This window comes from Ammospiza nelsoni, chromosome 19 (assembly GCF_027579445.1).
Source record: "Ammospiza nelsoni isolate bAmmNel1 chromosome 19, bAmmNel1.pri, whole genome shotgun sequence".
NCBI lineage: Eukaryota > Metazoa > Chordata > Aves > Passeriformes > Passerellidae > Ammospiza > Ammospiza nelsoni.
This window is the reverse complement of record NC_080651.1, coordinates 7,818,946-7,845,223: the sequence shown is the minus strand read 5'-3', so window position 1 is coordinate 7,845,223 and position 26,278 is coordinate 7,818,946. Positions and strand designations below refer to the sequence as shown.

Here is a 26,278-nt window from a genome sequence, read left to right as displayed (position 1 = left end):
GTGCTGAGGGTGACTTGGATGGGAATTGAGCTCTTGGGAACTCACTGTGCTCATGAGCTTCAGCATCTTCAGCAACAGCTCAATGAGACAAACGAGTTTGGAAACACTCTGTTCTCTAAGTCTCTGACTCCCAGCTCCTGCTCACTAGCAGGGTAACTTAGTTCCTCCTCTTTCTTCAATCTGGGAAAAACTTTGTCCTCCCGTCTGCCTCCTGAGTTATCTGTCTCAGCTTTTTAACTCATATCAGTTTATTTTGTCTTTCTGAAATTTTAAGAAGTCAGTAGAGAACTGAGAGGTACACAGAAAGGGCAGCATGAGGAGGAGTTTGGGTTTTTTGGGTGTTCTCTCCCCATGACTGCAGTAGGTTTAACTGGGGCAAACCCACAAATCTTTCTGCTGTGTGTGTGGCAGACCCCAGCAATTAAGGGGTTAACCCAGTAATATAACTTTAGCCATGTGACAGATGTGGGATAAATAGTGTAGCCAAACTGTGGTCAAATATGGAGAGTGTTTTATAGAGACATGCTGTAAAAAGATGGAATTTCAGTTCCCTTTTGTGATGCCAGTATAAACATACAAAAATGCTATTTATTGGCAAAACATTTTTTGTTTTAATTTTTTGACTTGATTAAGTAAAGTTTTTGTGACTACAACAGAATGGAATAGTCCCTCAGGCCTGAGGCTTGTTTCAACACTTGCTTCCTTGCTAGAAGAGATCTGGAAGGAACTGGAAATGGGATGTTTGTGGGCTTTGGCTTCCAGATCACTGGATCATACATGGCTCAGACTCAGTGAATGAAAGCCATTGTCATCTAGGAACCTTTGCTCATTTGTATTTTTACCTTGATGCCGTTATATCTGAACTTTCCCCATTCCATCTTGTTATATTTCTGTTTTACTTCTCAGTGTAGATTGTTTTTCTGCCTAAAAGGGGAAACAAAACAAATGGTAGTTTTGTAATTGTCCTTCCTTCTCCTACATCCTTGCTCTTTTCCAGATCCCTGGCAGCCACTCGTCCTGAATAATAAGGTGCTGCTGGATTAATAATCCAGTTTTCTTTTAGGGAGGGAAACTCTTATAACTTTTGTAGTGACATGTTTGGGGGTTCTCAGCATAAGAGAAGGGGCAGATTTAGCTAAGGTGGTGTCAGCTGCAGCATCTTCTCTCTACGAAATGTCTTCTGATCGTTGAATCCCTCACCTGTGTGACTAAACCTTGTCTGTTCCTCCCCTCCTTCCTTCCTCAGGTGTCCCTTCTTGCATAGAACTACTGGAGACACAGAGAGGAGGTATCACCTGCGCTACTACAAAACTGGAATCTGCATCCATGAGACAGACTCCAAGGGGAACTGCACCAAGAACGGAGTGCACTGCGCCTTTGCTCACGGGCCCCACGACCTGCGCTCGCCCGTCTATGACATCAGGTCAGTAGAGCCTGGGGCTCCTGGGAAAAGGGTCATTTCTGTGCCCAAATGGACAAGGAGATGATGGAAAAGGTAATTTATGTACCCCAAGTGAAAAGGGAGATGATTGAAGGACAGTAATCCTAATATCTTGCCAAGTGTTGGCGAGATATCCCTTCCTAATAAGGCAAATATAAAAAACCTCAAGGGAGGGTTCTCAAAATGGAGGAAAGGATCACACTTTGGAATGTGATGGAGGGGGTCAAAACAGTGCATCTGGAATTCCCAGGGTATGAAGACTTATTTTTGTTGCAGTTGCTGTTCAGCTAAAGATGTTCTGACAAAACATGCATGGCTGAAATGCACCCACTTAGCAAATGCTCCAGTATGTCAGTTTTTACACACATTTGTCTGACTCTTCCTCTGCTCAGTCTGTTTGTTCATTTAACTCTGTCCCTGAAGAGAGCTTCAAGCAATGGAAGCTTTACAGAATGGTCAGACAACATCTGAAGGAGGCATTGAGGGTCAGTCTGCAGTCGCTGCCAGCCATGCCATGATAGAGAAAATACTCAGTGAGGAACCAAGGTGGCAAGGTGAGTGTCACTGTGGGGTTGGGAAAGTTTGATCTCTGTGGAGTGCCTGCTCCTGTCCTAACCTTTTCTGTTGTAAATATGGATTATGGTAATTTATCTTAACTCATTGGGGTTTTTTGCAGATACAACATATGTGTTGGGAAACTACAAGACAGAGCAGTGTAAGAAGCCCCCCCGGCTCTGCCGCCAGGGTTATGCCTGCCCCTACTACCACAATAGCAAAGACAGGAGACGAAGTCCAAGAAAACACAAATACAGGTACTGTGATCCTGGGTTTTGTACTTCCCAGCTGAATGGTGCAGTATGTTGGAAATCTGTGGTGCAGGAGGCAGGATTTTGACCACTAGATAGTTGTTTTTAGTCTATCTCCAAGCCATGTACAGAGAGGTGTGATGGACTGTTATTTCTTCCTAGCAGAAAGATAACAAGAAGTTTTCCTATATATAGTAACCAGTACTCTAATAAATGAATTGTTAAATCATGTTTGATTTAACTCTGATTTTATAGCAAAGAGAACCTGTGTCTGGCTTTCCCTTACCACACAAACCTCTGCTTTAGAAAGCAGTGCAGGGAAGAGAAAACAAAAGAAAGTTTTAATCCCCATCTAGAAACAAACTCATCCAACAATGTGTTCATGGTAAAGGATTCAGAATCATCAGGCTGCTTGTTGTGTATGCCTGGTGATGGGAATCATGAGGAGGGACTGTAGCTGGACATGCATCCTTAACCAGCTGCTAAAGGCTCTGCTTGTGAGGCACCAGGGTGTTCTGTCACTCAGCTGTCACTGGATTTTTCAGTGTGCTGTGTCTCCCCGAACGCATTTCATCCAAATTATAGGCCCTCATTTCCTCCAACACAACAGAGCTTTTGTTGTGGTCTCAGTGGGGCTTTCCCTTAGTTCCTTTTTGAAAAACACAGGAGCAGACCAGAAAGCCAGGAGAGAAAATACCAGGGATGTTCTCGCTTCTCTTCCCCACCCCCAACATTCACAGAAATTTTTGAACTGAAATTCCATATTAAAAAAATTAAACAGGCAGCAATCAAAGGAATATTAATCTCATTGCTTTAAGGGGAAATAGAACCGCTGGGGCAGTCTTCAGGCAGCAGCTATTATTTACTTTTTGCCCCTCTCTGAGCCCTTTGGGAAGGGAAGAGGTGAAAGCTTTGCTGCTGCTCTCCACTCACTTCTGTGTTTTCCCCACCCCAGCTGATGTGGCTGTGCTGGTGCTGCTATCTGCTTCCCTCTGCTGTTGTTTGAGGGAATGGTTAAGAGCATAAAGAGCAGGGGAAGTAGGTCACAGCAAAAATTCAGATCTGGGAAAAGGAACTGTTCCTGGCTGGGAGAAAGAAACGGACTTGCCTTTTCCCCAGTGACCTGACTCAGCCTCTTTCCCACATGGCCACACTATAAACCTGGAAACATACTGCTGTAAGGGTATTATGTGTTTTAGGATTAGCCAATTAACTTCTTAGCTTTCTATGAAGGTGCAGTTCCAAAACAGAAACCAGACCCAGCGTCTCTGACACTAATCACATCAGCTGCTGATATTGTTATGCTGGTTCAAGTTGTATTTCGTTTCAAATAGAGAATTAAGCCATGTTTTTTTCATTGGGAAATTGGAAGAAGGGGGAGAAGATGCAATAGCAGCTGGGTGGGGGCTGGGGAAGCAGCAGCCAAGCAGATTATACAGCTGAGGGTGGGCAGCCAAACCTACCCCCGACTGAGGAATTGTAACATCACAGAATGGTTTGGGTTGGAAGGGGCCTTAAAGCTCTTCTTGTTCCACCCCTGCCATGGGCAGGAACACCTTTCACTATCCCAGGCTGCTGCAAGCCCCATCCAGTTCCAGGGGTCCAGGGGCAGCCACAGCTTCTCAGGGCAACCTGTGCCAGGGCCTCACCACCCTCACAGGGAAGAATTGCTCCCTTGTATTTAATCTAAACCTATTCTTTTTCCATTTAAAGCCATTTCCCCTTGTCCTGGCACTCCAGGCCCTTGTGCAAAGTCCCACTCCAGCTCTCCTGGAGCCCCTTTAGGTGCTGGAATGGGCTCTGAGGTCTCCCTGGAGCCTTCTCCAGGCTGAGCACCCCAGTGCTCCCAGCCTGGCTTCAGAGCAGAGGGACCCTTAGAGCCCCTTTTTGGCTCTCTCTGAACTTGCTCCAGCAGGCCCACATCCTTCTGATCTTGGGGTACCCAGGGCTGGATGCAGTCCTCCAGGAGTGGATCAGAGGGGAGAATCACCTCCCTCCACCTACCCAAAGTAATCAAAGCTCAGAGCACACCTGTGAGTCTGATGCCTTCTCCTCCTTCCTTATTTGCACAGATCTTCACCGTGTCCCAGTGTGAAGCACGGGGACGAGTGGGGAGATCCCAGTAAGTGTGAAAATGGAGACTCCTGCCAGTACTGCCACACTCGCACAGAGCAGCAGTTCCACCCAGAGGTACAGTAACTCCTCACTCCCCTTGGACAAGCAAAAGCATTCCAGTCTTACAAAGTAAATCACTGTGCCAGGTGGGAGAGGGTGTGGGCTGCTTGTACTGTGGTCCTGGGATACAGAGAAGCTGCATGTTGGGAGTAAGCTGCAATTCAGCTGCTTGACAGAATAGACTGTATGGGAGGAGGTAAGAAAAGTGGGGGAAAATTCAAGTGTAGGAGCAGGGTCAGGTTTGGGATCCTTTGGAAAGCACAATGTGGGTCTGCATGTGAGCAAACAGCATCTGTTTCCTTGACTAAGAGTTTGTGGTTCATGTTGATAGCACTAAACACCACCAAGCTCTTAGCTGTGAGCATGCCCAGAGCATTCCAATATCCTTACAGAAAGTGTAATTAAGACCTTTTCCTAGTCTGCTTCATGTTACAGTGTTGAAAAGCTTTGTGGGGCCCGTATCTGCACAGTAACCATTGTCACCGCCTGTCAAACTGGGGGGAGAGGGAATTACCCATTTGCTACAATCCTTGTCAATGGTTTGTTATTTTCCTTGCAAACATGTGGCTGCAACTTTCTGTGCTGTCATCTGTCAGCTGTTTCCTACCTTTTGCCATTTGTAATGTCCATGGAGCTTCCAGTGAGTCTGAGGGACTTCATGGCAGATGGTGACCTTTGGGTGAGCTGGTGTGTGGTGGGTTGGTCTCTGGGTGAGGTCTAGCTGTCATGGGCATATTTGGGTGTTTCCAGAGCTATAGTGGGTTTTCCTTTCTTTGAAGCAAAGCACTGAAATGGTCACCCTGAGCTCTGCTGGCCTTTGCACCTCTTATCTGTGTCCCTACCTTGCTGTCAAATTTCTTCATAGTACTTCTGTACCTGCTGGTCGCTGTTATTTTCTATTCATTTCTGTTTGGTGTTTTTTTTTTTGTTTTGTTTTGTTTGTTTGTTTTCCCACCCTTAGATCTACAAATCCACCAAATGCAATGATATGCAGCAGTCTGGCAGCTGTCCCCGAGGACCCTTCTGTGCCTTTGCACACGTAGAACGTACGTGCACTACTTCTCTCATCTTTCCTGCATGTTTGAGCTACGGAAAGCTTCTGACCAAGGGAATTTAAATGTACAGCTGCAAAACCAGAGCTTCTGTGAAGGGTTAACTTTGATTTCTGTAAAACTGTGCTGGTGTGGGAGGTGTTGGCAGAGCTGGAGGCAGTAGGTGGCCTGTAGGACTCAGCCTTTAGCTCTCACTGCTCTGTCTCTTGAAGGATCTCCCTCTGTTCCCTCTCTCCTGCTCAGTTCTCTGGTGTCAGTTCAGGAGGATGGAAATGGAGAAAGCTGCTTTTCTGTACATGGATAAACTGTACCTAGCTAAATTGCCAAGTGTCATATCTTAAAAAGCTGAAGATAAAATTGCTGATTGTAGATAATTTATTGATCAATTAAAAAAAAAAAAAAAGCTATTTTATTCTTTGTGAAGTTTTGCTTAGAGTTTAAGTCTTTAATTCAGGTTGGAAAAGAAAAATATGCAGCATTTTTTACTGCTTTATCTGAAATCTTCTTTTCTCAATAGCTCCCTGACTTATAGGGCATTATTTCAATCCTCAGTTTAATCAACTATAAACTAGTGATGCAGTTTTGGTTGTGGAAGTTCTACCTACAGGTGATCCTAACATTCATAAATAATGGTTAGTTCCTGTCCTAGGGCTCCTCCTCAGTTGCTGCTTTGCAATCTCACTGCTGAATTTGCAATTATTAGAGCAGGTTATTCACTAGATTTGTTCTGATACTGACTCACTACATGGCCTTGAGAAAATCTCTTTGTTATTTGATTATCCTTTGTAAATGAGGGAATTAGTAATTGCTGCCTTTGACAAGGAATGGGGAGAGTAAATTCCCTACAAGGTTGTGCTGTTCCTTTTATAGGAAGCCTTGTTGACAAGCAGTAATTATAGCTGGAGCTGTGGGCTGTAATGGACCAAAACACAGCAGTGCAGCCACACAGTGGGATCCAGCAAGCTTTAGAAAATGAAATCTTGATACAGGAACAGTGTTTAGCAAACTTCCTTGGGTATAATATAGTATTTTTGTTAAGGGATGTCCTACTCCTACTAAGATTACTGCACTTGATATTATATTAATTAGAGTAACATTCTGTGCCACTTAGGTCATTCCAACTTGGTTATTTCTTGTGCTGTCTTATGGATTTGTATCTTTTAGTTTTTCTTACAAGGTCAACAAGGACAGGCCAAATGCAATTAAAATAACAGGAGTCCATTTATTATATCTGCTCTTAACCTGAGTTTTACTGATTAATAGCAAGAAACCAGCATTTTGAGGATATTGAAATATAGATGTAGTGTCAGTTCTGTCGTTTTTGTGAAGATGCTGTGTGTTAGATGTAAATCCTACAAATCTACAGCATCTCTACCTTCTAAACCAGTGCCACTTTTTTTGGTAATGATTTGTACTGAGCAGATGGAAACTTTAACTCCCTCAGCTAATTGTAATGCACCCATCAACTCTGTGCCAAGCAAAGAAGGAAACTCTGCTTAGTCCAAGAGAGCTGAATGAATAACACACAATTCATGCAGGGAAGATAATTTTGGAGCAGCATTAACGAGCAGCACAGTGTGGATGTGATGACAGCAAAAACGTGAGGAATATTAGATAAGCAAACAAGCCAAATAAGGTTTCTCCTTACTTCTACATTTATAGGTAGGTGCTTGTGGAGTATTTTTCCTCTCAGGAATATCTGGGTATCCTTGTTCCTGGATGTTTGTGCTCCATGGCTGAGCTCTGAGGGTGTCCCTGTGCTTTGTCTCCCGCAGAGCCGGCGCTCAGCGAAGATTTGCAGCAATCCTCGGCCGTGTCCAGCCCCACGCAGACAGCACCTGTGATGTACATGCCCTCAGCAGCTGGGGACTCTGTTCCAGTCAGCCCTTCCAGTCCTCATGCCCCAGACCTTAGCAATGTATGTAGCCCTGTGGAGAAGCCTTGTCCATGTTGTGTAAATCTGTGTTTCTCTGAGCCTCTGTTCTTTCTCCCAAGCAAAGTATCCCAAAGCCCAGAGGATATGAGATTTTTTTCCTAGTACTCAGCTCCATGCTTTTTAGAGGGATCTGGTTTTTTGGAACATACATTCAGTGGCTTTAGTATTGTCCTCTCACATATAAAAATCCCAGGCCTTCTTTTCTGTGCAGGGTTTGTTGATGTACTTTCAGGAGAGTGGAATACATCCGCACATGCAGTCCAACTCCTTCCTGTTTGGAGGTACATATTGGGCTCAGCTTCCACGACCTATAATTGAGGGCTGTGAGCCAACAGCCTCTAAAGTACATAACTACAATTGAGTTTGTTTACATATGTAATCTCAGAGCCTTAGCCTGTGTATATTGTGTGTTGCATTATAGGATATCCTTTGTTCCCTCCCTCTTGTACTTCTGGAGATAGCTAAACTCTGGGGTATGTTTCAGTAATGCCTCCAGATTGTTGGCAGTTAGTTGTCCATACAAGACAGGAGATGTCTAAGTGTTGAACAGATACTCAAGATTCAGATTAGAAACCCATGGGATGGTAGACTACATTTTTATTTAGCTTTTTCTTTTTTTTTCTGTTAAGTCTTTCCTGTTTGTACTGCACTTGATAAGGTGTGTAACCTTTTCAAATGGTTGGCTGAGGTTTGGAGAAGGTACAGTGACATGAATTTAACTCATTTGAAACTGGTCAGATTGAGGTGAACTCATCTAGGACCTCTGCTTTATTTTATTCCCTCTCTTTGAAAAGAGAAGTTGTGTTTGAGCCAACCTAGCAGTTCATAGCTGTCCTGAATTGGATTGCAAGTAGAATTGCAAACACATCTTGAAAAGTCTGGACATAATATTGTCTCTTACTAAATAACACTGGAAAGAAATAAAAACCCCTACATCTTATGAAGGTATTGTTTTAATTCACTAAAAACTGCAGGGCAGTTGAAGATATCTCCTACTTTTAGGCTGTTTAGGTCTTGTCTATCTCAAGCTCTTAGTCTTTTAAACAGTCTTTCCTAATCCTTGGATATGTGCCAAATGGCAGCACATGTCTGTCTATGACTTCATCACTCCACAGGGCATCTGCATGTAGCTTGCAAACAAATATGGCTTTGCTGGTGATCATTTTACATGATGAATTAATCAGAGAAAAAGGTCCCTGTAGCAGCCAGCCTCACTGTGGCTTGTTCTGTTTTGTATTTGTACTGTAGGTGTGGAATAAATCAGGAACTCTGCCAACTAGCCCCACCTCCACCACAGTGAGTAGTTATCTTTGTGACTGTAGGGAAGCGTGGACAGCAGAATGTCTGTATGAAAATAAAATAAAAACATTGTAGGCTGCTCCTTTTTTTTTTCCTAATGCCAGCCCAGACTGTTCCACATTTGAATGTGTGATGTCTGAAGCACAGTCGTGCTTGCCAGTGGAGGCTAATATTTATTTGTCCCAGAGAAACGGGAAATTTGTGTTCATCCAGGTGGACACATTCTCTAAAACTCAATTTCTTTTGCTGCTGTCTGTGGCTTCATCTACAGTGCAAAACTAGCCTTGTTGCATGTGATTGTGATCCCTGGTATTAGTCCAAAGAATGGAAGTGTTGGAAATCATTGGGGTTTTTTAATGCAGCTGTTGATACCTGACTTGTGTCTGCATTAAAACTCTGAGATTTCCAACTGGAAAGCAAAAAACAGAGTATTACATATAGCTCAGATATGCCTGACTGTTGTGGAACCTTTCCAGGTTCCACACCACCACCCAGAGTCAGACAGGACCCACTGTAGCCTAAGGAAAGGGAAGGGAAGAGTTTTGTGGTCATTTCGGGAACCTGATCAGTCACCTCTGAGGCTTCAGGAAGAAAAATGTCACTAGAGCTATAGGTTAGATTTTCCAAGACTGCACTCCAAAGTAACAACAATAAAACCATAATTGTGGGACTGTGTAAATTCAGTGGAGCTTTTTCCTGTCTGTTTAATGAGTGTTTACTGGAAGCTTGTATGGTTGTGTTGGCTGTCAGTGAAATCAATCCACAAACAGTGACGTGACTGAGCCCTTCCATGGATGCCTCTTTGAGCAGTTCCTGCTGTCTGGCTGTTCTTTCCTGACCCTTGTTCCCTCTGTTAGATTCTTTGTAGGAACAGCAGTCTTGGAAGCCCATCTAATATATGTGGGTCTCCTCCTGGTGCCATTGGGAAGCCCCACAGCTTGGAGAGCATTGGTTTTCCTCCAGACTCAGTCACAGCAGCTGGCAGCTACAAGAAAGCCCCGGGGTTTGAGCGAGAAGATCAGGTTGGGGCCGAGTATTTGAAGAGTTTCAAATGCCAGGTTAGTGGGGAATATTGGCTGGAAGAGTTGGGGGGATGAGAAGGAATAAGTCTAGTCTAGCTTGAATGGGGTTTTGTTTCTGCTGGAACAAAAGAGGGAGAGCACTGTTCTGATATGAGCAGCTTCTGGATCTCTGCTCTTGTTTTCAGTCTCCCTTCTAGCTTCTTCCATCTCACATCTGGTCTTGTCTCCCTTGCTGCCATCACACACCCAGTCTGTAGAAATCAAATTGCTGCTTGTTTTCCTAACCCCTCTCAACTTCTGTCCTGTGTTGACCCTGAGTAGCTTCCCACATCACTTCTTGCTCTTTCTTTTTTTCATGTCTAGGTCCTTGCCAGGAGTTGCTGTGTCTTTTACTGTATTGTCTCATGGAAATTCATCTTTCCTTCTGTCTTTCCACTACAAACTCTTACCTTGATCTCCATCACTTGGTTTGTCCTCTGTTCACCATTCCTCTGGTGTCAGAAGATGTCATGTTAGTTGTCTCTTGCTTCTGTGGCTGTATCATTCTGATCCTTGACTCTGTCCTGTGCCTTCTGTATTAAATTAGAATTCCTCATTCTTATTTGAAGAACCCTCTGAACATTACCCAACCCACATCTCTTAATGACATTCCCTCTTATCCCTTTTGGATATCCCACTCTTGCCTTACTTCTTCCTGGTGTCATGCTTTATTTCTGCTGCTCCCGAGGCCTGGAACAGTCTCTCCAGCTCTTTTGCCACACATGAGCTTTTCCACACTCAGTTTCTTGCTGTGAATTTCCTTTCTTGGTGTTACAATTAATAATTTCTCTGCACCACCCCTTCCAACCTGAGCCCAACCTAGAGCTTGGGTTTTTATTTCAGTTTTTATTTCTCACTGGGTTTGTAATTTTATCTTGATTTAGGGGGAGGGGGGAATAGCTCCTTGTATGAGGAGGTGCCTGCAAATGTATCTCCTGCAAGTTCTTTTGGACAAGAGTATAAAAAGGGATTAGAATACCAGGTCTGTGTTGCCTGAGAACAGAGAGGAGAAAAAGTGCTGCTTTCAGCCTGGCCATGTTTTCACTTTGGTCTGTGACATTAAAGAAGTCAGTCTTAATGAGCCTGTACTGCTGTGAGAAAACTATGGAAATATCCTGTCCAGACAAGGTCTTGCATAAAATAGTTGAATTTAGCAGCAGACTCCATGGGTTTTATTTATTTTTATGGCTTTGGGAAAATATGGCCAAGCTTTGCAGTAGAGCCAGTCTTGAGCACTGTTTAGTCTAATTAAAATGATGCAGTGACAAATCCAGATTAAGCTATATGCATGTGTGCTCTCTTATCAATGCTCCCTTTGTCTGGCCTAGGGGGGATGTGCCTTAGGAAACTGCAAATTGATGCAACACGTCTTTGGGGGTAAAGAGCAGAGCATGCTGTGATCTTGGCACTTCTTGCAGGCACAGCAGCTTGTAACAGTTGTTTAGAAACAAAGGGAAAAACATGTCCTCCTTCTCTGTGGCCTGTGCTGCAAAGGAGAAGAGAACCCAGAGCTGAAGGACTGAGAGAACCCCTGGCTGCTGCCAGCAGGGGCAGGGTGCCAAGGAGGCCCTGCTTTGGAGAAAACGGGCAGCAAGCCTAAGCCAAGGAGAAAAGGGATGGAGCATGAATAGGGCTTGTAAAAGGAGGGCCAGATGATGAGCATTTGTATCTGGAGTCAGATCTGTGCTACAAAGATACTGTGTTCACATAACTGCTTAATTGTGTGCTTTAATTAAGCAAAACCTGTGTTAAACAGGAATAAATAGCTGTTAAGGTATAGACAGAAGTAATCACAGTTGCCTTGTGCTAGGCTTCTACACACAAGATTAGGTGTCTCATAAGTGTCCTGATTTAATTTTACTTTAATCTATAATTACTTACTTTTTAAATTCTACTGTAATTCCCTTTGGCTGCAGTGAGCACCAGAGATTCTCAAATACCCTGTAAATTAGATCAATAATGAGGCATTTAACTTTGTCAGCTCCTGTGTGAGGAGACACTCTGGCTCAGTTCTGCAATGGCCTTGTCATTTTCCCCCTGTAGAATTTATACAAATAGTTTCTATCTTATTAGAATGAAAAATGTACCTTCAGTCTTAATAGATTCCACATAGTTTATAGTAAGGCTGAGCCAGCAGTTAAAGCTAAAAATACTTTTCCCAAATCCCAGAAGATTTAGCAAGCTGGAAAAATGCTGGCTGCACTGGAAGGACTTGAATGCCACAACCAGGAGGTGTTCCCAATTCTTGACACACAGCACAGTAGGTTTGTTCCATGCTGGTCAGAAAACATTTAGTTTCACTCAATTTATGTCCCTTGTTCTCTTCCCTGACTGCAACAGAGGGAGCTGGAGAATTTCAGCCTGTCCTTTGAATGTCTGTCTCAATGTGTGCCCTTTCTAATGTTATTCAGAGCTAAAGGAGACTGCCTTAGTGGTGACATTTTGTTTGCTCTATTTTTCCCTTGTGTTGTGTGAATTCCAGCCATTGGGAATTGGGGCTGACTTGGAAATATCTTCACTTTTCTCCTTAAAGGAAAAAAACAAAAAGCACTTCCAGTAAGACTTAACTGCAGCAGAGGCAGCTCCCCAGGCTGGCAGGAAGCCTCTCAGTGGGGGCACGGCTGCCTGTGTGCCCTCCCCTCGCTGCTGACGTGTGAGATGGCACATTTTGTGTTCAGAGTGTCAGACAGGGCAGGGCTGTGCTGGCTAATGCAGCAGCAGCCTTATCAGACACTCACAGAGGCACTCAGAGAGCAGAGCCAGCCCATCATGGGCTCCTGTGTCGTGAACATGCTCAGGGAGGTGTGAGAGAACACTGCAGGAGCATCTTGTGTCCAGGCTGTGAGCTCTCTGTCTGCCCACAGGCACAGAGCTGAGCAGAGAAAATGATTTAATGAAGTAAAAGCAAAGGAGGAATTCCTGCTCTGCTCTTTTGCCTGTCTGGTTACATCACCCCTCCCCAGCACTCATTTATCTTTGGCATGAGACTGTTCAGCCAAGAAGCAAAGGGTTATCACTTAGCTCAGGGTGGTGCCTCATGCACATCATGCCTCAGTTTCCTGCAGAGATGGATTTGGGATAGAAAGCAGGCTTGCTTTATGGCTGGAACATGTCTGTGTTTCACACTGGGGGGGTTGGGGATGAGTAAACAGGCAGGGCTGACTCCCAGCACTTTTTTGCTGCCTCTCTGTGCCCAGAGGGTGGGATTGATCTCCTGTGCCATGTCACAGCATGGGAGAAAGGGAGCAAGGCCTACAGACAGACTGACAGGCTCCTGAGGCCACTTCCCAGCTGAATCCCAGCAGAACTGACTGATGTTGCAAGGCAAGAGAGTTGATATCCATTAAAGGTATAATGCTGAAAGGACCTTAAGCTGAGTTTTTAGCCTGGATAGTGGGATTCTAAATGTGTCTTGGCATTCATGCAGTTTTGCAATTCCAGACAGCCTTGGCCTCACTTATGTTTTCTAACTTTGAGCTCTTATGTTAATGGCTGAGGGGAGGATTTTTTGTAAAGTTAGTTTGATGATGTTGCTTTGAAAATTGGTTAGTTATCACTGTGTTTTACTCCCAGTCCTAGCTGGGAGCTGGAAAGATTTGAGGGAAAACATAATCTACATACTTTTATTTTCCCCAAACTGAAAAATATTTGCATATTTTAACAATGCAGTGTGCCTCCCACCATTTCTGGCCCTTTCTGGGTGTTAGATGCAGTAAGGGTGATGAGTTAGTTATAGCAAGGCAAAATAATTTGGTTTTGATCGTGGTTCTTAGGATGTGCTTTGTGCTAGCAGGGGTCTTACAGCAGCATTAAAGGCAAATGTCATTGTGACAAGTCTCTGCATAACTCTGGGGGTGATGTCTTGCTATACAGAAAGCAAACAACTTGGAATGTTTCCAGTTTGCTGTGCTTTTCCTCTCCCCAAATTCTGCAGTGCCTTGGACAGCCCAAGAGAGGGGTGGACTGTGTTTCCTACGGCCTCTCCAAAGCCAGCAGCCAGCCATTTTTAATTTTGCTAAATAATCTCTCTGCTTATCATTTGTTTTGTTTCTTTACTGCAGCAAGCAAAAATGAAGTCCCATTCCCTGGAACACAGGAGCCAGGAGCAACCTTTGTTACAGCCCAAACAGGTATGGAGCTGCTGGCAGGGCTCTGAGGCTAGCTCAGGGCTTCCAGCACCACAGAGAAATCTGTGGATCCAGACAGCTCTGCAGGGAGTAAATAACAGTCCAGACACCATTAGGGATGCTCAGCTGGAGGGATTACTTTATGAAGATGGGATGATTTGCTGGAGGTGTTATTTGGGAATAGTTAGACCTGAGTGAATTCAGGGTAGATTCATAGGGCTGGACTGTGCAGGAGAGTCTTCAAATTACAGAAAATTGAGCTGGGATAGATCTCTGGAGTCATCTAAGTTCAAGGATTTGGCAAAGGGAATTTAATATCAGGTTCTAAGTCGTGTGCTGAACTAAGTCTGAGTGAGTGATTGTGTGGCCCATGTCTGTGATTGCATGCAACCTGTGGGTCACAGGAGTTAATTCTGGGGTAGCCTGAGAGATGTTTAGAATACTGGGGAGGGGAGGGGAGGGGAGGGGAGGGGAGGGGAGGGGAGGGGAGGGGAGGGGGGCCACAGAATGGAGAACAGTCGACAGAAATTAAAGAAAAGCTGTTAATCTCTCCCCACCCCCAGCCCAGTGGCAGCAGTAGCCATCTGTCAGGTTGGAAGCAGGCAGGAAACAGGTTTGCTGCTGGCATTTGCCTCCTTCCTGCACGTTTCTGAAGGGGTTGTTCTAGAAAGATGTTTTATTTCCTACCTCTTTCGCTTTCCACACTCTTGTTTCAGGACATCCTGGGCATTCTCCCAGTGGGGAGCCCACTGACATCCAGCATCTCCTCTAGCATCACCTCCAGTCTGGCTGCAACCCCCCCGAGCCCCGCTGGCACCAGCAGCATCCCAGGCATGAATGCCAATGCCCTTCCCTTCTACCCAACCAGTGACACCGTTGAGTCTGTCATAGGTAACTTTGCCTTTTTCTCTTATGAGAGTTTAGGGCTTCCTCACCATGGATCTCCAGGAATGAGGCTTGGAGTAACCTGGGTGTTCCAGTGACCTCCAGATTTCTGTGTCTGTCAGTGCTGGCAGATTGCTGGAGCTTGTTCTGTGACTGTGACACGTCTGATGTTCCCTGCAGGTCATTTGGGATGAAATTCACCCACGGGACCAACTGAAGGCCTCTGAGCCACTCACTCAGAATGGTGTAAAAGGGCCTTAGCTTTAGCTTTGTCAAAGTGACAAAGAGGTCTTGGACTAGGCAGGAAATCACAGGGGCATTTTCCACAGTTACAACCCCTCAGTTCTAAGTGAGAATTTTATAGCCAGAGCTACCATCAGGTAGATTGTAAGGACTTTGTCCTTTGTAGAGTGTAGGACAGAGGCTGTAAGAGGAAGGAAAACAGGAGAGTCCAGAGAGTGGAGTCACTCTTAGATAGGCACAGGCTTTTTGGTCACCTGTTTTTCTTCTTCCTTTTTTTTCTTTTTTTTTTTCCTTTTTTTTAATTAAAAGTGACGTTTCTGAGGTGATCTCACTAATTTGTTAAAAATAATAATAGAAATGAGTGGGCATGTGTGGGATGGAATTATATTGATCATCATTAGTGATGAGGCATGTTCAAATAGATATAACAGTTTCAGGCATTAATAAGCTTTATTTTACCCAATATGAGAACCTCAGAGATGTTTTTCAAGTGTTCTCTTCTCCTGGTATTTTTTTCCAAGTGGCTTTTCAGGAAAGCAGGGACAGAGCACAAACCAGACCCAGACATGCCATAAGGCAGTGTTCCTGTACATAAGGGATAGACTTAAAAGAGCAGTTTGGGGAAGACTTATGGGATCTGCTGTTAATTAATCAGATTTTTGTTTTCATATACCCTTTGGGAATACTTAAGACAAAAAGAAACAGGTCAGGTTCAAGAACCTGAACTGAAAAGCTGCCCATGACACTTCTGCCAAACCAGAACAGGATGGAGAGTAGGGCCCTGAGAGGTAGCAAGCACAGGCTCCTCTGCATGTAGGCTCTTTGGGCCATCCTATCTCTTGAAGTTGTTGGTCCTTTATAACATAATTGGTACCTCTGTGTCTGGCAGAGTCTGCCTTGGATGACCTGGACCTGAATGAATTCGGAGTGGCTGCCCTGGAGAAGACATTTGACAGCAGCACAGTGCCCCACACGAGTGGCATCATGATAGGTACATGAAAGCAACAGAGCTTTCTTTATCTTCTGCCAAGCAGTGTTGCCCAGTCACCTCAGTGGAGCCAGCCCAACCAAGCTCTAAAACCAGTCCCAAAATGACATTGGTTAAAACAGCAATTACAACAAACTCTGGCAACCCCTGAGCATCTTTGAAGTGAGAGCTTGCCCTTACTGACCAGGAGAGCTGAGCTGTTGCCATTGGGCCCAGCTGTCTTGGGGATGTTTCTTGAGACTGAATGGGACTTGCCTGATTTTTTTTTTTCCCTTTTTTTGTCCTTTTTTTCCTTTTTTTTTCCTTTTTTATTTTCCTTTTTTTTTTTTTTTTTTTGAATGTGTAAGTAGACTCCAGAAAGCATCTAATGCATTTCAAATCAGGCCAAATTATAACAATTTGCATCTTAAGCAGAAAACTCTCCCTAGCTGTAACAGGAAACTCACTGACCTGGTAATGCCATCCATCTGTCAGAGTGTCATCATGGTCTGCTATTTGGTTCCTGTAATGTCTGTCTCATTTTGATACATGGAGGTAGGCTAAGGCCTCTTCTGCCTGTCTCTGATGGGTGTCCAGGGAAAAAAGAAACATCTCATAACTGTTTTGGAGGTGGTTGTAGTTTCTGGCTGCCCTTGCTGTGTAAAGCAGCTGTTTGAACAGGAGCTAACTGGTTGTCTGAAGGTTTCCAAGGGAACTGCACTGCCTGGAGCTGTATTGAGGTAGGAAAGGACCTGTGGAAAGAAAATTACTTCCACTTCCCTGGCAAAGATTAGAGCCTGTTGGAGGTTTACTGTCCCTGGCTGCTGCTGCTCTCCCCTGCAGTGCCTTAGGGATCCTCCCCTTCTCCCTCTCTTCACATCAGGCCTGGGTGATACCTGGTGATCTTCTAAGGAAGGACATAGATGAGGAGAGAGCAGGGCTGAGATCTCCCTAAATCTGTGAGTGGCAGGCACAACAACCTCTGGTGTAAGGTGATGTCCTTTGTGGTTAGGCTTTTGTTTATTTGGGTTTTTTTATTACTGATAGATCCAGGCACTCAGGTATGTGTAACTACAGCTAGTCACTGGTTTTTAGTGATTGAGATCATGGTGCTCTTCTCACTACAGGTTGTTTGGAAGTATAAAGGCAGAGGCACATGTTTTAGAAGTGAATTTTTCGTGACAAAGTATTTCACCAGATACCAAATTCATCTTCTCTAGACTGACAGGGACTGACCTCTGCTCAGAAAACCTTTAGTTCCTTTGGCCACTGAAAGAGTAATCCATTGAATTGTGGAGGGTCTTAACCTATGTGGGTCATGGGATGGCAGCTTCAGTGCTCCTCTTAAAGGCTGAGAGGGGAATGAAACCTCAGGAGAAGTGGAGGGAATCCCGAGGGGCTCAGGGAGGAGAAAGGGAACCTGACACCTCCTGCTCTGAACTCCTGCCTGTGTCCACACCTCATGGTCATACATAGCCATCCTCTCTGTGTGTTCTTTGTCCAGGTGGGAGTTTGCTGCAAAGTTCTGCTCCTGTAAATATCCCCGGGTCCCTTGGAAGCTCTGCCTCCTTTCACTCCGCCTCTCCTTCTCCACCGGTCAGCCTCTCATCGCATTTCCTCCATCAGCCCCAGGGACACTTAAGCCAGTCAGAAAACACTTTCCTGGGGACATCAGCTTCTCATGGATCATTAGGTAAATGCGCAGTGTGTGTGACCCATGTACATGCCTGTCTGTGCCATGTAAGTATTTTCAGTTGGCTTTAATTTCAATGTGTTGTTTCACTGCTGCCATGGATCTCTTCTTCCCATGAGAACAGCAATGGGACTAGAAGCTGTTTCACCAAAAGTCAGCTAATGCCTCATGAACAAGGGAGCAATTCCCTCTATTTCCCTTGTTTCTAGGCTGGGAAAGAGGGGCAGATAGGTTAATTGCCTTGCTTTGATGATTCCTTTCAGGGAAAACAGCTCTGCCTTTTCCAGCACCAGCAAAGTGGTGCTTTGCTGAGATTTCATATAAAACTCAGAGCTGGGTTCTCAGCTCAGCTTAGCTTAGTTTAGGTAGGGATTGCAGTTTGCCCTTGGTACTGCTTGTGGGCCAGATTGGCTTCTGGGAGCTCTAGAGCAGGCCTGGGCCACTGGAACTTTTCCTCCTCTTTGACACTCTGCACCAGTTCTGTAGTGTGGACTTTCCAAAAAGTGTTTCAGTTTTGTCCCCTTTGCTCCTTCCCTCCTCAAGGGTCTTTCCTCCTGTGTGAGAGACTGAAGGAAGAGAAATTACTTTGGAGCTTCAGCTGTATCAGGAAGAACAGGGAATTTAGCAGACAAATCTGTTTTATTATCAAGACATGGGATTACCTTGAGAAATAAAACTGTTTGGCCTCCAGGCTACAGGGACACCAGTTCAGCTCATTTCTGTTTGTTACAGTAAATATTAATTCTCTCTATTGATGCTAGACATAAATGCCTCTTAAAATCTGAGATACACTTTAATCTTTAATATTCAGCTTAACCTAATAAAATTATTACATGCTTGTGTAAGCTATTTCTGCACGCACTTATCTGTGTAACTGCATCCCTTGTTTGCACAGCCCAAGCCCATGCTTCCATGCTTGCCATTGCTGCTTGTTAGGCTTTAACAGCTTTTACAACTACTGTAATAAAAGACATCAGAGGCCATCTCTGCTCTTAATTAGGTTGAGGCTGGCTGTTTGTCCCAGTTTTTGTAAGGAAAGGAAAAATTGCTGTTTCAGAAGAAATTAGTTATGTTTACCTTGACTGTATATTTATATAAATAAAAATCAAAAAATTGCAGGAAATTCACAAATGCATTTAAATAATTTATTTATAAAATATATTTTTCCATAAACACAACAAATCCTTTGCTGGGGTTTTGAGAAGATATTTAAATAGTATCTTAGCAGTTAGCAGTCATCTGTTCCATTTAACTTAGTGAGTGCACATAACATGTCAAGTGTGTAGTTATCACTTATTTGTATTGAAATTAAGTTAAAAATACCTAGTTCTGGGCTGGTTTCCACTGTGCTAGGTGCAAAATGTGCAGAGAAGGCTTTTCTGCCCAAATGTGAAATGAGAACAGCAGATGGAAAGAGGGAGTTAAAACAAATTACAAGATCAGCCTGGTCAGCACTGTGGCAGAATTTGTGGCTTGCCAGCATTCTGCTTAATGCTGGATTCCCATTCAAGAAAACTGAGGTTTGAAAAATAAAATGTGAGTTGGGATTCCATTAAAACTTCTTGCTTTCATCTGAGCACCCTTCAGAGCAGCTGAAATGGATCTGTGGTAAGTGGCCTGAGCCAGCAAAGATCCCTTGCTGCTCTGCTGAATGAGTTCATGTGCCTAAGCCCTTGGTGAAGACAATTTTGTCACTATTTGTGTCTTGGCTGGGAAGTCAGTGGTGCTGGGATAGCCCTCAGTGAGAGCCTGTTGATCCAGGGTTCACTTGCAGGCACAGTTTAGCTGCTGTGAGATCAGAATTATCAACTGCAGCTCGATTTAGGAATATTCCCAGCCATTGGTGAGCACCACTGCGTGAAAATGACTCCAACATCAAACTGGAGCAAACTGTGTGAGTGAGAGTCCACACTCTGTCTCAATATTACCTTTTCCTGCTAGTTTTCCCCTGAATGCAAAGTGTGGGTATCTACTTTAAGTGAAAGTTATGGAAAGAGTACCGGACTCTGGAAAAATAGCCAGTTTTGTCTACAACTGATATTCTATTCCTTTGTCTCCTAAGCCTTGAATTTCTTCCTGAAAAGAGAGTTTATTTGAACAAGCTAAAGTAGGGAAATGGCTGATTAGTTTTCTTTGATGCTGCTCACTAGCTCAGTGCTAGAACTCTTGCAGAGGATGAAGCAGAATCAGATACTATTGTCTCTACTTGTTTATAAACAGGATTTTCCAGTTCTGTTCCTTGTGTATGGAAACAGTAATGACTTGGAGCATTTTTGTGACACTGTTTGGAAGTGAAGCTCCTTTTCTCAGCCCCACACTGAGGAGACAAAAGCAGAAGTTTCTTAGGGTGTAGGGTGGGAGGAAGCACCACCTGGGCTCTGTGAACCAGCTCTGGTGGCTGTCCTGCACTGAAAATTGGGAGGTAGAAGCAGGTCAGGGGTTCCCCTGAAAGAAGGGGCATTCAAGCTGACAGTCAGCTCTGCTGTAAAAGTGATGCTTCTAAAAACAGCCTGATTGATTCAAGAGTTGCCTCCACTCAGTGTCGTGGTTCCTCCCTGCATCACTAAAAATGAGGCTTAATGGTGTGAAATTTCCCTATAAAGTCCCTCTATGATGGACTCTGGGTGCAGGGAGATGAAACTGATTCTTAAGATGAACTTTTTATCCTATTTGCACATTTATGAATCCTGGATTTCACAGGGTTAGGGAGGAAATGGGGAAATTGCCAGCACCTGTGACATAACCCTCTCTATTTCCCTGTGAAACAGGTTTAAATGGGATGAACAGCAGCATATGGGAACACTTTGCTTCAGGGAGTTTTTCGCCCAGTACCTCACCTGCATTTCTGTCAGGTCCAGGTGCTGCGGAGATGGCACGGCTGCGACAGGAACTGGATGAGGCCAACGGCACAATAAAGCAGTGGGAAGAGTCTTGGAAACAAGCCAAGCAGGTACTTGGGCAAATCCTGGGATTAGGGAGTGTAAAAGAGTGGAGGGTGTCAGCCTTTCAACAGGCTTTTTCTGGACATGTGATGGACAGAGCTGTAGGCTTCACAGGTTCTCAGCATTCTTTCCTCTCCCTTGGAAATCACCAAATTGCTTGGACTGGTGTGTTCAGGTGCTGGAATTGCGAGGTCAGATGTCACAACAGATGCCCTGAAGTGTTTGACAGTCTCTCAGACCTTTGATCCCAATAATTTATCAGTATGCAAAGTTCATCCCCTGAATGCTGTGAGCCAGATGAGTAGAACCACAGCCCAAGCAGATGGGATATGTGGAATGAGCAGTGCCTTGAAGTAAGGCTCCAAACGTGTTTCAGAATTTGGGAACAGGCCAGATTGGTCAGAACTGGTGTGGGCAGTGTATAGAAATTGATAGTTTTGCCTGGGTTTCTCTTTGGAGACAGACCAAGTTTTCAGACTGCTTCTTTTACCCTCTTTGGTTGGGACTTGCAGGCTTGTGATGCTTGGAAAAAGGAGGCAGAGGAAGCAAATGATCGCGCCAACACAGCTAACATGGAATGTGAACTGGCCCGGGAGCAGAGGGAAGCCTTGGAGCTGCAAGTGAAGAAACTGCAGGAGGAGCTGGAGAGGATCCACACCGGGCAGGACCCGCAGTTCCTGCGCTCCTTCTCTGACCTGGAGACGCTCTCGCTCTCGTCGCTCTACACCCTGCAGAAACAGCTGCGGGCAAACCTGGAGAAAGTGGACAAGGTGAGTGCCAGGGCCTGGCAGGGCAGGGCTCTGCTCCTACAGGTCACAGCTTTTCCCCTTTTCTCTATTAGACACAGAAATCAGAAGCCTGATAAGCCTGATTCCAGGTAGATGTAGTCAAAGTGAGCTCTAGTTGGCTCACAGGAAGATAACTCCATCTTCTTTGTGCCTAAAGTACAGAGTGTAAATCAATCAAAGCTGTTCTGTTGATCCTAAAGGTCCTGAAAGGCATCGTGCTGTGCTGCTTCCCTTTTGCTTCAGGAGATGAGCAGGGCAGAGATCTGCAAGCCCTCCCTGCCCTGTGTGTGACACTGACGCTGTGCCCTGTCCCCTCTCTTGCAGGCAGTATTTCAGATGCAGTCAGTGAAATGCCTTAAGTGTCAGGAGGAGAACCGGGTGGTGCTGCCGTGCCAACACGCGGTGCTGTGCGAGACGTGCGCTGAGGAGGGCGAGTGCCCCATCTGCCACCCCAACAGGCCCCACTCTCTGCAGTCGTGACCTTCCAGGGACACTCCTGAGCATATCCTAGAGAACTTTTTAACTTTATACATACGTACATATATATGTATGTGTATATATATATATGTATATATGTGTGTGCATGGGCGTGGCTGTGCACCTGTAGGGACGTGCACACACACGCACATGCACACATGAAAACAGAAAATTAGTTGCAGAGCACTTTTTAATATTTTACATCCCGTATCTAAACTGCCCCTCACCCGTGCCCCACTAATTCTAACTCTTGATGAACTTTGAGAGCTGTTTTTAATACAGATCAAAGGGCCATTTGCAAAGAGTCTGTGTTTCTCCTCTTTTCTATTTAGGTGATAACAAATTTTTGACTATTTCCAGAAGGACTTAGAGTGGGCAAGAGGGGCTTCCACGTGCTTTCCAGAGGAAGAGTTGAGATCACGGGGAGGATCGAGGTGGTTTGAAATGACTTGCTCATGCCTTCGGTCCCCCTGCTCTTTCACTGACCCAGCTTGGTTAAAGCCGTCCCCCCTGATGGGAGCTCTGCCAGGCTCCTGCCTGGAGGGCCTCACACTGCCCATCTTGGAATGTGCAGGAACTTTGTCTGGCATTTCATCAGCAAAGTTCACTTTTTAAATTTTTTTACACTCTTTGTATATTTGTATGAAAAGAAGAAAAGAGGGAAAAAAAAAATTTCTATTGGACCTAGAGCAAGCCAAGCCCCAAAATTCAGTGACCAATGTTCACTGCTGATGCAGCCAACATGTTCCAGGTCTGAGCAGCCTTAGAAGTATTGCCCTTGGGTGAGCCAAAGCCCTTTATGAAGGAAATTTGGATGCAGAGGATAGTTCTCTCCAGGCACCCCTTTGTCTGGTGGCTGTTTAGAGACTTTTTACTGTTTCAGACCAGATTAGTTTTGTTTTAGCCACAGGGACCTGATTCGTAATCACTGCTGAAGTGCATGAACCAATTCCAGGTAGGCTGAGGACATTTTTGTTGCCTGTGTCAGCAGCTCAAGGGTGGTTTGTGGATTGCTGGCTCCAGAAACCCTGGTGCTGGAGATGAGTGGTGACAGAAATAGTCCAGCAGGACAGAGAAATGCCACCAGCTCAGACCTGCCCAGCAGCTGAGCTTTCCTGTGACTTTCCTTACCAGCATATCCATTGGATTTTTACATCAGGTGGATTGCAGTAACCTGCTGGGATCTCAACCAAAAGGCCACTCAGTTGACTAAACATTTTTATTTTGCACAGGGATGCTCCTGTGCTGCCCCTCCATGACCTGGAAAAGCACTGGAACCTCCAGCAGCCCACTGTTGTAGGAAAACTGAATTTTTACCAGAGCCTCTCAGAAAGCTTCATATTTAATACAAACACATAATTAGGTTTGTTTCCATAATTCCACCTTTCCTCTCCATGGAAGGGGTTAATATGCATTCCCAGATGATCTCTTAAGTGCAGCTCTGTGTAGTTCTTTTTTATGTTTTCCCATTAACTTGTTTTTGGGTTTTTTGGTAAAAATGCTTTTTTTCCATGTGTATTTTATTGTAACTAGCATCAGGTTTTTAAATTTTTTTTAATGGAGAGACACTGTTGAGTGACTATTGTGGCTATGTTGTTTGGTTATAGCCTTTGAATGTCTGTGCCATGGGGCAGCACATCTGCCTTGGTCTGATCTTAAAGAAAGACCTTTTATTAAAATACATGAACATTTCTCTTTTTTTAGGAAAAATAAAAATAATAAAAAAAAAAATTTAAAGTGGGAGGGGAGGAGGAGGAAAAAGCCCAATTAAGAAAAAAAATTTACTAAAAAGTTGTTTTTTTTTTTTTTGTAACTAACTTAAATCATAGGAAATAAACTCTTGAATCAAATCTTTAATATTTATAAGCAGCAGAGCTGATCAGCCTGTTTTTGGCTATGGTTTGTAACACTTTTTATGAGCGTGGGGGTTTCTCTGCTCCTCTGCCTCCCCAGGGGCTGCTCAGGGGTGATGCTGCCTTTTGCCAACCCTCTTTTTCCAGATGTGCTTTTTCACAGCAGCTCTGTGATTCCAGCAGGGAATCCCTGCACGTGGAGCTTGTCCCCTGAGGGCAGCCTGGGCTGTCTCTGGGACAGTCACAGGGTGATGCAGGACTTGGGGGGGTTTAGGGCAAAGAGCTCTTTGCCCCCAGTTTCCCTGGGTTACAAGGAAAAATTCCAGGCCAGAGAAAATGTGTTTTTCCCTTTTGAGTAAAACAGTTTCTCTGTTTTAAAACTTATACTGAAGGACCAAAGAATTCAGAATTTCACCTGTTTTGTGGCCCTTAAATTTGAACTTTCCATTGCCACACTGCACTCATGGCAGAGCAGCCTGAAGGAATTAGCACTAGACCCTTCCCTTGCCCCCACCCCATCCTCTCTCAGCACTCTCTTTGCACAAGCACATAGACTTTCTCACTTTTCTCTGGTTCTTGAAGAAACACTTCCTAAATTTAGGTTTCTATCAATTTGTTTGCTGCTTTAAAAAAAAACAGGAGAGGAATATTGAAATGTGAATTTATTTTCTTAAGCATCAGATGGAAAAGAGAACTTCATCTTTGCATATTTTTAGAATGTTCTGGTGGGCCATTTAAAGACAATTTCCGAACCAAATGAGGTGGGAGCAGGGGGACGGAGCAGCATTCCTGACCCACTCCAGCAGTTGTTGCTGCCTGCTCCGTGCAGGAAGGACAAACCATAATCACAGCACTGCAGTTGAGGCTTTAGAGTCTGTGATCAGCTTTTGTATGGTGTAAAAAGAGCTGAAATAAACCTGGTGCTAATAAGTGCAGCCCCTGTCACATACTGTCAGGCTTCCTTCTGAAGCAGGAACTCCCTTTCCAGGACACACAGTAACACAGCAGAGCTGAGGGGGCTTCACAACAAAAGTGGGGTCCACAGGGTTCCTTGGGGAGCAGCCCAGCTGAACAGCCCTGACCATGGCTGGCTCCTGCCTCCTCACACAGACTCCTGAGTGGATAATGACATTTTCCTCCCCAAATTTTTGGGAGTTTCAGAAGAGCTGACCTTGGTGATTAATTGGGCAGGTCGGACACTTCTGAGTTGAGAGCTGGGGGAAGGAGTTGTGGCTGTGTTGTGAAACCACAGCATCCTAAAGGTCAATAAACTTTTACATTATTATGGAAAACCAACCTAGAAGCAGCTGGCTTGGGACAACACTAGCCTGGGTAGATCCAGAGCAACAAGCAGGGTCAGAGCTGTAGGTGAGAGCCAGGAGGTGAAGGATTTTAGGCTGCCAGGACCACTTTGAGCTCCTCTCTGGCCTTAGGTGCCGTAGCCACGTGCCTGCAGTGGCACAGGAGGGACCCAGGAAAGGTCTCAGAGCTGGAGCACATTTCCTAAAGCCGATCCCACCCCTGGGGGTCCCTGCAGCTGATCCCTGCTGAAGGGTTTTACACTTTTGTACATCTCTGAAGCTGAACCTGAGCCACTGGCAAGGCTTGTGCAGCTGAGACAATGAAGAGAATTCCTTACCCTGGGAGGAAGCCCTTAACACTGAATGGACTCAGTCACCCCTTGCTGTTCCCCCAGCCTCTGAACCTCCTCTCTTCCTCCTTTTCCCCTATGTGAGAAGGAAGAATATTACCAGTGTTTTCCTCCAGAGTTATTATAATCCTTGGAGTGATGGCCAACAGCAAAATAGATGTTACTGATGTAAAACCTAGTATTTTAAAGGTGAAGTATTCCTGCAAAGTAGTGACTGCATTGGAGAGATTTCTGGGGCTTCCCCACTCTGTAGCTTCCAATGTTAAAACAAAATAAATACAGTATACATTTTAAAAAAATAATAATAATACACACTGCAGTATTTCTGGTGGCAATTCTTGCCCAGTCCCTTCTCTGCTTTCCCCAGGAGGAAGGGCACTGGGCAGAGGCGCCCCTAGTCCGTGTAGAAGTTGGCAGAATGGTGATCAGTGGTGTAAAACGTGTTGTTGATTCCATGTATAGAACTGTGATTTCAGCTGTCGTTCTCTCGTACTCTGTAAATATGTGTTTTGGCTGTCGGAAACCTGGTTTAGACTCTTTTCTTGGCAGAGTGAATTTGCATGTGGGGCTGGAAAGAACTCAATCTGTGTCACAGTTTCCAAGGGCAGGATGGATTTTTTTTTTTTTAGACGACAATAAATTTTTATTTTTTTGCTAAGAAAAAAAAAATACAAACTGAAGCGGTGTGTGCGTGTGTGTGTGCCCGGGTGGATGTGCAGCCCTGGGCTCTGCTCTGGGCCTTGGGAGGGTGGGGAAATCTGGGATTTGGAGCCCTCAGAACAACAGATCCGGGGCCAATTTTCACACAACCAAGAATAATTTCTCTCCGAGCTCCCCTCCCTTTTCAGGGTGTTGAAATTCACTTTCCTGGTGGAGGTGTGG

The 26,278-nt window shown here is 44.7% G+C and overlaps 1 protein-coding gene across 3 annotated transcripts in view; it reads left to right on the top strand.

The window, feature by feature from the left end:
• Window positions 1–26,059, top strand: part of UNK (unk zinc finger) — a 45,098-nt gene extending 19,039 nt beyond the window's left edge. The window contains exons 3-17 of one of the 3 annotated variants that reach the window (XM_059485868.1): window positions 1,247–1,423; window positions 1,865–1,995; window positions 2,118–2,253; window positions 4,320–4,437; window positions 5,384–5,468; window positions 7,250–7,392; window positions 8,659–8,706; window positions 9,567–9,767; window positions 13,832–13,900; window positions 14,614–14,788; window positions 15,915–16,016; window positions 17,497–17,685; window positions 20,538–20,635; window positions 21,140–21,397; window positions 21,740–26,059. In XM_059485868.1, the coding sequence (XP_059341851.1) occupies window positions 1,247–1,423; window positions 1,865–1,995; window positions 2,118–2,253; window positions 4,320–4,437; window positions 5,384–5,468; window positions 7,250–7,392; window positions 8,659–8,706; window positions 9,567–9,767; window positions 13,832–13,900; window positions 14,614–14,788; window positions 15,915–16,016; window positions 17,497–17,685; window positions 20,538–20,635; window positions 21,140–21,397; window positions 21,740–21,895 (2,086 nt within the window). In that variant the 3' untranslated portion in view covers window positions 21,896–26,059. Of the gene's footprint in view, window positions 1–1,246; window positions 1,424–1,864; window positions 1,996–2,117; window positions 2,254–4,319; window positions 4,438–5,383; window positions 5,469–7,249; window positions 7,393–8,658; window positions 8,707–9,566; window positions 9,768–13,831; window positions 13,901–14,613; window positions 14,789–15,914; window positions 16,017–17,496; window positions 17,686–20,453; window positions 20,636–21,139; window positions 21,398–21,739 lie in introns of all 3 variants that reach the window. The other 2 variants (XM_059485866.1, XM_059485867.1) reach the window with 2 other exon arrangements.
• The last annotated feature ends 219 nt before the right edge of the window (window positions 26,060–26,278 follow it).